The sequence below is a fragment of the Aotus nancymaae genome, unplaced genomic scaffold (assembly GCF_030222135.1).
Source record: "Aotus nancymaae isolate 86718 unplaced genomic scaffold, 86718_ANA_hifiasm-v0.15.2.pri h1tg000019l, whole genome shotgun sequence".
Taxonomy (NCBI): domain Eukaryota; kingdom Metazoa; phylum Chordata; class Mammalia; order Primates; family Aotidae; genus Aotus; species Aotus nancymaae.
Window position 1 is genome coordinate 532,773 of NW_026988431.1, and position 13,448 is coordinate 546,220.

The 13,448-nt window shown below is 41.6% G+C and overlaps 1 protein-coding gene across 13 annotated transcripts in view; it reads left to right on the forward strand.

Annotated features, from left to right (window-relative positions):
* The first annotated feature begins 2,102 nt into the window (after positions 1 to 2,102).
* Positions 2,103 to 13,448, forward strand: part of CLASP2 (cytoplasmic linker associated protein 2) — a 239,241-nt gene continuing 227,895 nt past the window's right edge. For all 13 annotated transcript variants that reach the window (XM_021666448.2, XM_021666452.2, XM_064378526.1 and 10 more), the window contains exon 1: positions 2,103 to 2,297. In XM_021666448.2, the coding sequence (XP_021522123.1) occupies positions 2,103 to 2,297 (195 nt within the window). The remainder of the gene's footprint in view (positions 2,298 to 13,448) is intronic.

Genomic DNA, 13,448 nt, shown 5'->3' on the forward strand with positions numbered 1-13,448 from the left:
GGTTAAAGAGGCCAAGAAGTCCCATGTCTGCTGTTTGCAAGCTGGAGAACTGGGAAAGCTGGTGGTGTAATACAGTCCTGGAGGCCTGAGAACTGGGGGACTGATGACTTAAGTTTCTGCCTGAATCCAAAAGTTTGAGAACCAGGAGCACCAATGTTTGAGAGCAGGAGAAGATGAATGTTTCAGATCAAGCAGAAAGAGGAAATTTGGCCTTCCTCCACCTTTTTTGCTCTATTCAGGCCTCAACGGATAGGATGATGTCCACTGACATTGGGAAGGGCCATCTGCTTTACTCAGCTCACCAATTCAAATGATAATCTCTTCCATAAAGTTTCTCACAGATGTACTCAGAAATAATGTTTTGCCAGCTATTTGGGCATCTCTCGCCCCAGTCAAATTGACACATAAAATTAACCATCACACATAGTTTACTTGATTGAGGCACAGTCTGAGGGAAATTACAACTAATTAAAGATGAAAGAAACTTTACAACCACAATACAATGTGAAACACAGAAATATTGAAAAAAGAACAGAAAACAGTAAATTTCTTTGAATTTTGAGTTTGTTTATTCTTATTCGCGAATATTTTAAACATAAATTTTTGTTGAATTCATTCACTCTTTTAACATAAATTGGGCACCCATTATTTGCCAGACACCATCCTAGGAAAACACAAAGGTTCCTGGAGCTTTCTGTGTATCAGAAGAGAAAGACACTACACAATCATTTCATCGTGATTGCGAATAACTGGCAGAAAGATAAATACAGTGCGCATTTGGAATGGATTAGACCACTCTACCCCCACTAGAATGGCTAAAACGAATAAACCTGACCATGCCAAATATTGTGGAGCAACTGGAACAAGCATTGCTGGTGGGGATTTAATATGATCCAGTCACTTTGGTAAACAATTCGACAGGTTCTTCTAAAGTTAAACATACAACTTACGAGACCTAGTAATGCCAGTCTTGGTATTTACCCATGAGAAAAGAAAATATATCCACACAAAAACCTGTACACTAACTGTTGTCGCAGCTTTATTCATAATTGTGAAAAAATTGGAAACAACCCAAATGTCTACCAACAAGTGAATGGATCAACAAATGGAAGTGATTCCACAGAATGGAAAGCAATAAAAAGGCATGGACTTCTGAGACACTGACAGTGCTGGATGGACCTTATGCTGAGAAGAAGAAACCAGACTCCAAAAAAGTGAAGACTCTATGAAGTTCAGGAACAGGGAAAACTGTATTACCGAGATAGAAATCAAATTAGAATTGCCTAGGGAGGAGGCGGTTATTGGGAAGTCTTGGGACTTCCTGGGGTGTTGGAAACGTGTTGTACCCTCACTGGGGTGGTGCTTACACGGGTGAATACCTTTGCCGAAACTCATGCAGTATACGCTGAAAATCTGTGCGTTTGACTTTCTGCAAACCGAAGCCTTTTTTTTATTATTATTACACAGTGACTGTGGTAGTGGCTGGAAGCAGAATTCATGATGTTTTTGATAAGGAAGAATATTAAAGGGTATTCCGCTTTTTTTAAAAAAATGGCAGTGGGGGGTGGGAAAGGAGGATGCCAAGTACCAGAAACTTTCCCTAGTGTTGAGTAGAAGTGAGTGGAGGAAAACTTGGAAACGTTGTACATTTCACAGGGCGAGGGCAGGGTGCCGCCAACAGCGGCCAGTGCAGAACTGCCCGCCTCCCGAGGGGCTCGACCCAAGTCGGGCCCCAATTCCCCCTAGTGGTCCTATCACTCCCAGCGGTCTCAGCAGCTACAGCCGCCACCTCAGTCGCGAAGCGATAGCCGGACGGGAGGGCCCTCGCCGGCGTCGTGCTGACGTCACGCGCGTGCTGACGTCGCCGGCGGCCGCGGCCTCTGAAGCGGGCTGGGGCTCGGGGGGCGCCGAGTTTGACTAGTTTGGGGGCCGCTGAGCGCTTGGCGTTGCTCCCGCCGCCCGCTGCGCCCCGCAAGCCGCGCCTCTAGCGGGCCAAGTGAGACCCGCCCGCTCCCGCGGGGACCCGCACTAGAGGCTGGGCGGCGCTCGGAGAAAGTTGGCGGCTCACAGACTGGCAGGCGGGCGGGCGGGCGGCCGCAGCCATGGAGCCCCGCAGCATGGAGTACTTCAGCGCCCAGGTGCAGCAGAAGGACGTCGGCGGCCGGCTGCAGGTCGGCCAGGAGCTCCTGCTCTACCTCGGCGCCCCCGGCGCCATCCCGGACCTGGAGGAGGACCTGGGCCGCCTGGGCAAGACCGTCGACGCGCTCACCGGCTGGGTGGGTTCGAGCAACTACCGGGTAAGCGACGACGGCGAGGCTGGGCTGGTCACGCCCTCCGCTGCGGCCCTTTAATCCCGGGCGGGAGCGCAGTGCCGGGAGAGCTCCCGACCGAACCACCGCGTAAGAGGGGAAACACACTTTGGGAGGCCGAGGCGGGCGGATCACGAGGTCAGGAGTTCGAGACCAGCCTGATTAACATAGTGAAGCCCCCGTCTCTACTGAAAATACAAGAATCAGCCGGGCGTGGTGGCGCTCGCCTGTAATCCCAGCTGAGGCAGGAGAATCGCTTGAACTCGGGAGGCGGAGATTGTAGTGAGCCGAGATCGCGCCAAAAAAAAAAGGGGGAAACACGGGTCCCCCGTCCCCACTGGGCAGCCTGCCTCTTCGTACGCGAACCGAGGACTGACTTCTGACCACATTTTTCTACACTTGTGAACAGTGACTAATTCAGCGATTCCGTGATACGTTGCGGTGTTACTTGGCAGTAGGACACAATGTCGATCACTTATTTAAAAAAAAGAAATCAGTGAAACACTTCAACATTTGTGCTCACCTGTGTAAACACTACCCAGACCAACACATAGTACATTAGGATACGATTTTAGGTTGAAAGGAGATGTCAAGTTAATTCCCTCTTAATGGTTTTTATCTGTTTATTTTTAAAATAAATTTTATGTTTGGGATGTTCTTATCTTTGTCTCTAAAGCATCCTTAAGGATTAAGCAGGTCCCTGATTGTGTTGACTTTTACATCTAATGAAAAGATGCTGACCCCCTGACGTTATTTATTTGCTTTTCCTTTATTGAGAGCAGAAAGCAATTGAACTCGCTGTCATTTTGCTTTCCCTCGGGGTTTAGGACTGACTTGGATTTGAAACTGTGTCCTAGTAGATAGGCCAGTGCTGGGGAAAAATAAAAAGATGAGGTACAAGAAGAAATGAGCCTTTCTGAAGAGTCGTTGGTAGGCAGGTTGTAATGTAGCTAGGTTGGGAGGCCAGATAAATATTTTGCCATTAACATTCCCTGTAGTCGTTAGTAGTTACTTTTCTTTCTTGTCTTCTGGTGGCAGTGTTGCTTTAAAATGCTGGCTGCAACTTCCCATGAATGAAGTGATTCTTCTTAGTAACATACTCTCATAACTCAGTGAATAGGCTGTACTTTGAAACCTTTTATTCAAAAAGAGAAGAAGGGCAAATTCTAGAATTATGATGCAGATTTAATGGTAAAACCCAGATGAGTTTTGGAAAGGTTAGACTTTTTATAAGGATAATAAAGTTTGAGAACTAACCACATTGATGCTTCATTACATATCAGCTCTTGATTATTATTTTTAAAAAGTTTGGGGAAAAGTTAATGATATATTATTATCATTTGGGAGATTATTTCTTTGGAAGAAACAAGCTAAATTTATTTACTCTGTGAGAAAGGCATATACATATTCACACTCAAAATAGTTGATGATGATTATTTTTTTTTGAGATGGAGTTTCGCATTTGTTGCCCAGGCTGGAGTACAGTGGTGCACTCTCAGCTCACAGCAACCGCTGCCTCCCAGGTTCAATCAATTCTCCTGCCTCAGCCTCCTCAGTATTTGGGATTACAGGCATGTGCCACCATGCCTGGCTAATTTTGTGTTTTTAGTAGAGATAAGATTTTTCCATGTTGGTCAGGCTGGTCTTGAACTCCTGACCTCAGGTGATCCTCCCGCCTCAGCCTCCCAAAGTGCTGGAATTACAGGCATGAGCCACGGCACCTGGCCATAAGATAGCTGATTTTATGCTGCAGCGTAGACTGTTGTAGAAAGACAGCACTTTGATAATGTTTGCACCCCTTCCCAAGTGAAGATTCATGTGCCATCTTCTACACAAGCTGTTGTAAATTGGCTTTGAGCCATTTCACTCCTCAGATGTATCATCAGTGAATGACAGTTGAGCAATCACGCTGATAGTCTGTGATACCACAGTGTGCTAATTTTTTGTTATACCTCTAAGCCCTACTTCCACTTGGTGCTGTGTTTTTAATTGTTCGTTAAGAGTTAGAATCCATCAGAGGTCTCATCCAGCTTCTCATCTGTTTTTACTACATCTTTTCTTTGTGCTCCTCACTAGGTAATGTAGCCCAAGACAGTTTTCAGCAATCGGGAGAGAACTGCCACAGCCTCCCACCACCTTATCTATACACTGCCTTGTAGCTGTGACTATATAATCTACTTTCTTCCTTATTATAATAGATGAATTGCCTACTTTCCTCATTTATGCCATTCCCTCCACAAAAGTATTAGATTCCATGCCTTCTTGCTTACTCAAGGACATTGATCCATTCAGTTCTGTGCTCTCTTTCCTAAATTACTAGTTTTCCCCTTTCTGTTGAATTCTATAGTATAAAAACTTGTCTGACATTGTTAGGGAAAGGGCATTCTAATTAATCTGTTGCTTTTGGGTTTTATAAACTAAGTTACCCAACTGGGTAATCTTTTTTTTTTGTTTTAAGATACAATAAAACATATTTAACTCTATTTTAAAAAGTGTGTCATAGAAATTTTTGAACATACAAATAGTATCATACTTCAGTTTCATTTTATACTGAACAAAATGCAGTTTTTCTTTGGATTTGGTAGTACTTCAGAATCTGAATGTCTCAGTAACAGTCATTGTATTAGTAAATTTGAATGCCTCCTGTATGCTATGTATTCAGGATGCTAAGGATCCATCCAGCTTTGAACAAGACAAGGCTCATTCATTCAGCTTCATTAGGCTATTTATTGATGACCTGTTATTATCAGGAACTCACTCTTCTAGGCATTGCAGATACAATGTGAAAAAAAGACAAATCTTTGCCTTTGTGGACTTAGATTCTAGTAGTAGGAGAGGAATAAGCAGGCAAGATAAATAAAACGTATAGTGTGTTATATGGTGATAAGTGGTTTGGAGAGAAAGAACAGTAAAAGGAATAGGGAATACTAGGCAAGATGCAGATGTTGGAATTTTAAATTGTTGGTCATTGAAGACCTAATTGAAAGGGTGATTTAACAGAAGATGGGAAAGTGAGATCCCTGCAATTGTGTTAGAAAGAGATAGACAGGTATAGAAAATAGATCATTTCTGGTAGCATGTGCTTGTAAATTAACATGGTATGAAGTGATTTTGAGACTGTATTTTGGGTGGTCAGGAAAGGTGACGTGAGTGCAGACACTGAAGAAACATGAGTGACGAGTGAAGAATGATTGAAGCAGAGGAAACAGCAAATTCAGAGAACCTAGTTTTTTTGAGGAACATAAAAAAGCCAGCCTGGCTAAAGTTTAAACAAGTGAGGTGTTAAGAAAGATGAAGTTGAAGAGGCAGGTATAAAGTCATAGTATTTTATTCTAAATATGGTGGAGGGAACTGGGCATGGTGGCTTGTGCCTGTAGTCCCAGCTACTTGGGAGGCTGAGACAGAAGATCACTTGAAACCAGGAGTTTGAGACTAGCTTGGGCAACATAACAAGTTCCTGTCTAAAAAAAAAATACAGTGGAGGGTTGTATGTGTGTAGAGGGTGTCTGCTTTGTGGAGAGTTGACTATAAAGGAACAACAGAAGCAGCAGAGAGAGAGAGAATGGTGGCTAGGCCTGATTTGATACCAATGGCAATGTTGAGAAGTGGAAAATTTGGTCTATGATTTGGTGGTAGATCCAGTAAGAGCGCCCGTTGGATTGGGTTTGAGGGTTGAAAGAGAGGAATTATGGATAATTGCCTTGCTTGAGCAGTAGGTTAGATTGTGCTATTTATTGAAATAGGAAAGACTGAGAGAAGAAAAAATTGGGTGAAGGATATAAAAAGTTTAGTTTTTACTGTGTTAGTTATGAGAAGGTTGTTTAACCTACAAGTTGAGATGATAGACGGTTGGGGTCCCGAGTTCAATGGAGAAGTCATAATTGAAGATGAAAAATACGGAAATAGGTCAGTGCAGTGGCTCACGCCTGTAATCCCAGCACTTTGGAAGGCCGAGGCGGGTGGATCACAAGGTCAGGAGTTCGAGACTAGCCTGGCCAACATGGTGAATCCCCGTCTCTACTAAAAATATAAAAATTAGCTGGGCATGGTGGTGGGCGCCTATAATCCCAGCTACTCGGGAGTCTGAGGCAGGAGAATCGCTTGAACCTGGGAGACAGAAGTTGCACTGAGCCAAGATTGTGCCATTGCAGTCCAGCCTGGGTGACAAAAGCAAGACTCCATCTCAAAAAAAAAAAGAAAGAAAGAAAATAGGTGTATATATAATATATGTAGTCTGACAGTTGATATTGACTAAGAATGGTCCTGCAATTTCAGGAGTCCTCAAATTTTAAAATGGTATTATGACAATAAAATTTCCCTCATAAAATACAATTAAGTATGATAACCACCATTTACCTAGTTCTTAGTGAGTTCCAGGCACTCTCAAATGCTTTATTTGCATTGTCTCATTTAGTCCTTAAGATTTATTTTCCTTCCTTTGTAGAAAAGGAGGCATAGGTATCTTGCTTTAGGCCACAGATCTGATAAATTAGTGGAAGAGTTGCTTGAGCCTAGGGAGATTGGAATATCCATACTCCTTTTCTCTACTTTAATAAACCTCTTCAGTTGTCAGCTCTACTTTGTATGTTATGAGGATTAGTAACATTTACATTTCATCTGCAACGACAGGATAAGTTGATGCTAAAAAACTGAGAAAACACAGCCTGAGCAAGATAGTGAAACTTCACCTCTACAAAAAAAGTTAGTCCAGGATATTGAGACTGCAGTGAGCGGTGATTGGGCCACTGTACTCCAGCCTGGGCAATAGAGCCAGACTTGTCTCAGAATAAAAAAAAAAAAAAAAAATGGAGAAAACAGTGAAAGCATTTATAACTATGTAGCCCTATGTAGGGCAGGGCTGTGTGCTAGGATTTCATGTATTTTCTGAGAATTCAAAATCATAGCCCCTTTGGCATTCTGAGGAGGATACTTCCCAACATTGGTGTCACCTCAATTATATATCCTATAAACTAATCAAAAGATATGCCATTTTTAGTTTGCCAAAAGAGATGAGGTTTATCTACTCATTAATATGTGTTGATGTTGCCTATTCCTTTTACCTGCCATATAGGTGAACATCCAGGTTGTTGTCAATTCTTTACCTTTAACATTGTGCTTTTTGTTACCTTGTTACATATGCATGAAAATTTTTTCTAGGGCAAGTGAGTCTCAATCCTGTCAGAGTCAGTGCCCTCTTTTAATTCCCCCGTCTCCCTTTTCAATTCTGAAATAAAATTTATAGATAATATCTGATACACATAAATTTAAAAATTTCCATAATCTCCTAACTGTACTGTAAAGGAAAATCACACATAATTTATGAGATAAAATATATTTCAACATGTAAATAAGTCAACCTGACCACCCATGAAAACATAATGATAGTTACATGGTTGTAAATGCTGCCACTACCAGTTCAGACCACTACAAGTGTGTAGTTGCTGGTGATTCACACTTTTTTTTTTTGAGACGGAGTTTTGCTCTTGTCACCCAGGCTGGAGTGCAATGGCGTGATCTTAGCACACTGCAACCTCCACCTCCTGGGTTCAAGTGGTTCTCCTGCCTCAGCCTCCTGAGTAGCTGCCATTACAGGCGCATGCCACCACGACCAGCTAATTTTGTATTTTTAGTAGAGACAGGGTTTTGCCATGTTGGCTAGGTTGGTCCCAAACTCCTAACCTCAGATGATCCACCCACCTCAGCCTCTCAAAGTGCTGGGATTACAGGCGTGAGCCATTGCGCCTGGCCTTAATTCACACTTTCACCAGTGACATTACTGTTGGTGATTTTGATATTCTGGAACTCTAAATTCTGAACCTCATTTCTTTGAACTTAAAGAATTTTACCACCCCACGTGACATCTATTTCATTAAGCTGACCCATTAATCGTACATTTACATTGATTATTTTTTTTAAAATTTTTGTTATTATTTCAGTAGTTTTGGGGGTACAAGTGGCTTTTGGTTACGTGGATAAGTTCTTTGTTGGTGATTTCTGAGATTTTAGTGCCCCTGTTATCCAAGCAGTATACACTGGCGGTATATAGTCTTTTATCCCTCAACTCCCTCCCAACCTTCCCCTTGAGACCCTAAATTTATTATATTATTCTTATGCCTTTATTCCCTTGTAGCTTAGCTCCCAACTTATAAGTGAGAACATATATTTGATTTTCTGAGTTACTTAGAATGATGGCCTCCAGCTCATCCAAGTTGCTGCAAAAGACAGCAACTTTGTTTTTTTTTATGGATGAGTAGTATTTCGTGGTGTACGTATACCACATTTTCTTCATTCACTCATTGGTTGATGGGCACTTAGGTTTGTTCCATATCTTTGCAATTGTGAATTGTGTTGCTATAAACATGGCATGTCCCTGTGTCTTTTTAATACAATGACTTCTTTTCCTTTGAGTAGATACCCAGAGGAAATCTACCCAAAGGAAAAGATCTGGATTGCTGGATCTAATGGTGGTTTTACTTTTAGTTCTTTAGGGGATCTGCATACTGTTTTCTGTAGTGGACACCAGCAGTGTAAAAGTGTTCCTTTTTCATCACGTCCACACCAACATTGATTGTTTCTTGACTTTTTAATTATGGCCATTCTTGCAGGGGTAAGGTGGTATCTCATTGTGATTTTAATTTGCATTTCCCTGAGGATTGGTGATGTTGAACATTTTTTTCGTATGTTTGTTGTCCAGTTGTATGTCTTCTTTTGGAAATTGTCTATTCATGCCCTCTGCCCACTTTTTGATCAGATTTTTTTTTTCCTTGCTGATTTGTTTGATGTCTTTGTAGATTCTGGATATTAGTCCTTATATTCATTCTTAATTCTGTTCTCTCTCTTCATTCTTGATTTATGGTCATTTTTTGATAAAATGCTATACTGCCCTGAGCATGGTGGCTCACACCTGTAATCCCAGCACTCTGGGAGACTGAGGCAGGCGGATCACCTGAGTTCAGGAGTTTGATACCAGTCTGGCCAACATGGTGAAACCCCCTTTCTACTAAAAATAATTTTTTAAAAATTTAGCTGGATGTGGTGGTACCCATCTGTAATCCTAGCTATTCGGGAACCTGAAGTGGGAGGATCCCTTGAACCGGGGAGGCAGAGGTTGCAGTGAGCTGAGACTGTGATGCCACACTCCAACCTGGGTGATAGAACAAGACTTCGTCTCAAAAACAAAAATGCAATACTGGCTAATCCCACTCTGCCTACTCTATACCTGTACTAGTGCAACTGAAGGTGGTTGGGGGAAAATATGAAACCTCTTTAACTGGCTTCATTTTAAATTCCTGACCATCATGTGGGCCCTTAATGCTGCCTGACAGTCAAACTATATTTTCTTTTTCTTTCTTTTTTTTTTTTTTTGAGACAGAATCTCCCTTTGTATCCGGGTGCCAGGCTGGAGTGCAGTGGCTCAGTCTCGGCTCACTGCAATCTCTGCCTTCCAGGTTCAAGCAATTCTCCTGCCTCAGCCTCCTGAATAGCTAGGACTACAGGTGCACGCCACCACACCCAGCTAATTTTTGTATTTTTAGTAGAAACGAGGTTTCACCATGTTGGCCAGGATGGTCTTGATCTCTTGACCTCGTGATCCACCTGCCTTGACCTCCCAAAGTGCTGGGATTACAGGCGTGAGCCACCGCGCCCAGCCACTATATTTTCTTAGTTCATTCACTCTTTCAGTTAAACAACTATTCTACATCTTTCTACATCTTTTCCTTTCCCCTTGGTCCTACCAGTACCTCTTCTACAATCATTGTTGTCAGCTGAGGCATTGCTTCCTACTTCACTGAGAAAATTGAAGGAATCAGAATTCTTTTTTTTTTTTTTTTGAGACAAAAGTCTCACTCTGTCACCAGGCTAGAGTGCAGTGGTGCAATCTTGGCTCACTGCAACCTCTACCTCCCGGGTTCAAGTGATTCTCCTGCCTCAGCCTCCTGAGTAGCTGGGAATACAGGTGCGTGCCACCATGCCCAGCTAATTTTTATATTTTTAGTAGAGATGGGGCTTCACCATCTTGGCCAGGATGGTCTCGATCTCTTGACCTTGTGATCTGCCTGCCTTGGCCTCCCAAAGTGCTGGGATTACAGGTGTGAGCCACCACGCCTGGCCAACTCCTAAGTAATTTTAAGTGTTCGAGAGTATCATAAATGCTATTTGTTCTTTTGTATTTTTGTTATTTATTTATTTTGGAGGCAAGGATCTTACTCTGTTGCCCAGGCTGGAGTGCAGTGGCACAGTCATAACTCACTGCATCCTCCAATTCCTGGGCTCAAGTGACCCTCTGCCCTCAGTCTTCTGAGTAGCTGAGACTATAGGTATGAGCCACTGTGCCTTTAAAAATTATATTTTTTGGCATATAGTAATAAAACTACATTTGGCTTATTGATTTTTATGGGTAACCTGCTTATTATTATAATAATGAAAAACGTTTATTCTGCAATTGGTGGACTTTTTTTTTTTTTTTTAAGATGGGGTTTCACCATGTTGGTCAGGCTGGTCTTGAACTCCCGACCTCAGGTGATCTGCCCACCTTGGCCTCCAAAGTGCTTGGATTACAGGCTTGAGCCACCGCGCCCGGCCCGGCCCGGACTTTTTTTTTTGAGGTGGAGTCTTGCTCCGTCTCTCAGGTTGGAGGCCAGTGGTGCGATCTCGGCTCACTGCAACCTCCCCCTCCCAGGTTCAAGCGATTTTCCTGCCTTAGCCTCCCAAGTAGCTGGGATTACAGGCGCCTGCCACCATGCCCAGCTAATTTTTGTATGTTTTAGTAGAGTTGGGGTTTGCCATGTTGACTAGGCTGGCCTCGAACTCCTGACCTTGGGTGATCCACTTGCCTTGGCCTCAAAGTACTGGGATTACAGGCATGAGCCACCACATGCAGCCAATTTGTGGATTTTTAAAAGGTTTTCTACAAATATTTCACAGACTAACAACAGTTTTGCTTGGTTTTAGTGTATTGGCTAAAACCCTTAGGATGAGGATGAATAAAAGAAAATGTACATCCTTGTGTACTGGATACCAAGGTTTTTTTCTAACATCTTACCATTAGGAATCATGCTTTCTGTAATTACAAAAACTTTATTATGGAGAATTTTGAACATGTGTAAAGGTAGACAGTAAAATAAATTCAACCATAATGCTTATCAGCCTGTGGCCAATCCTGTCCCATCAATATGTCACAAATCACAGACGTCATTGTTTCATCCCTAGGACTTCCTAGTTACTGTCTCAAAGATGTATGTTCTTTTTTAAAACTTACTAATATAACCTCAACATCATCACAGTTATAAAACAATAATTCTTTCATGTCACATGTCCAGGGTTCACATTTCTAAATCTTTTAGTAAGTTATTTTAAGAAAAATTAGGAACCAAATAAGAGCCAATATTGAGATTCATTAATATATTATCTTCCTATTGCTGCTAACAAATTATGACACACTTACTAGCTTAAACCCTTATACATTTATTCTTTTATAGTTTTAGAGGTCAGAAATCTAAAATGGGTTTCACTGGGATAAAATCCAAGGTGTCAGCAGGATTATATTCCTTCTACAGACTTCAGGGGAGAATTTTCCAGCTTCTAGGGGATGCCTGCATTGCTTGGTTCTTGGTGTCTTTCTCCATCTTCAAAGTCAGCAGTATAACATCTTCATATCTCTCTGTCTGACCTCTTCTGTCATCAAATCTCCTCTGACTATGACTCTTTGCCTTCTTCTTATAAGTACTCTTGTCTTTTTAAGGATTCCCCCTTATAAGGACCCTTTAAATAAATTTACATATATGTAGTCAACTAATTTTTCACAAAGATACCAAGAATACACAATGGGGGAAGGATAGTGTCTTCAATAAACAGTATTGGAAAAACTGGATGTCCACATGCAAAAGAATGAAATTGGACCCTTATTTTATACCATATACAATAATTACCTCAAAATGGATTAAAGTCTTAAATGCAAGACCTAAAACTGTAAAACTCCTAAAAGAAAACATAGTGGGAAAGCTCCTTGACTTTGGTTTTGGCAATGATTTTTGGGGTTTGACATGAAAACACAGGCAACAAAAGCAAAAATAAAACAGTGGGACTACATCAAACTAAAAAGTTTTCTGGACAGCAAAGGAAGCGATCAGCAAAACAAAATGGCAGTCTACTGAATGGGAGAAAATAGTTGCAAATCATGTCTGATAAGGGTTTAATATCCAAAATGTATGAGAAACTCATCTAAATATGAGAAGATAACTAACATCAGTAATTGTCAGGGTAATGTAAATCAGAACCACAGTGAAATATCACCTCATACCATTTAGGATATCTGTTATAAAAAAATAAAAAGATAACAAGTATTGGAGAGGATGTGGAGAAGAAAATTGTATACTGTTGATGGGAATGTAAATTGGTACACCATCATGAAAAATGGTAAGGTTTCTCAGAAAATTAAAAATACAACTACTGGCCGGGCGCGGTGGCTCATACCTGTAATCCCAATACTTTGGGAGGCCGAGGTGGGTGGATCACGAGGTCAAGAGATCAAGACCATCCTGGCCAACATGTTGAAACCCTGTCATTACTAAAAAAAATACAAAAATAGTTGGGCTTGGTGGTGCAGGCCTGTAGTCCCAGCTACTTGGGAGGCTGAGGCAGGAGAATCGCTTGCACCCAGGAGGTGGAGGTTGCAATGAGCCGAGATTGTGCCACTGCACTCCAGCCTGGGCAACAAGAGTGAAACTCTGTCTCAAAAAAAAAGGAAAAAAAAATAGAACTACCATGTGCTGCACTTCTGAGTATATATCCAAAGAAAATAAATCACTATCTCAAAGAGATACTTGCATTCCATTGTTCATTGCAGCATTATTCACAATAGCCAGGATATGAAAATCCACGTGTCCATCAACAGATGAATGGATAAAGAAAATGTGGGGTGTGTGTATATATATGTGTTTACGTAAACACACACAACACATAACACACACACACAAAGGAATATTGTTCAGCCTTAAAAAGGAAGAAAATCCTGCTGTTTGTGACAACATGGAACCTAGAAGACATTATCCTAAGTGAAATAAGCCAAAATACTTATAAAATATAGAAAGACAAATACTGCATGATCTTACTTTTATGTCAAATCTTTCTTAAAAAGGT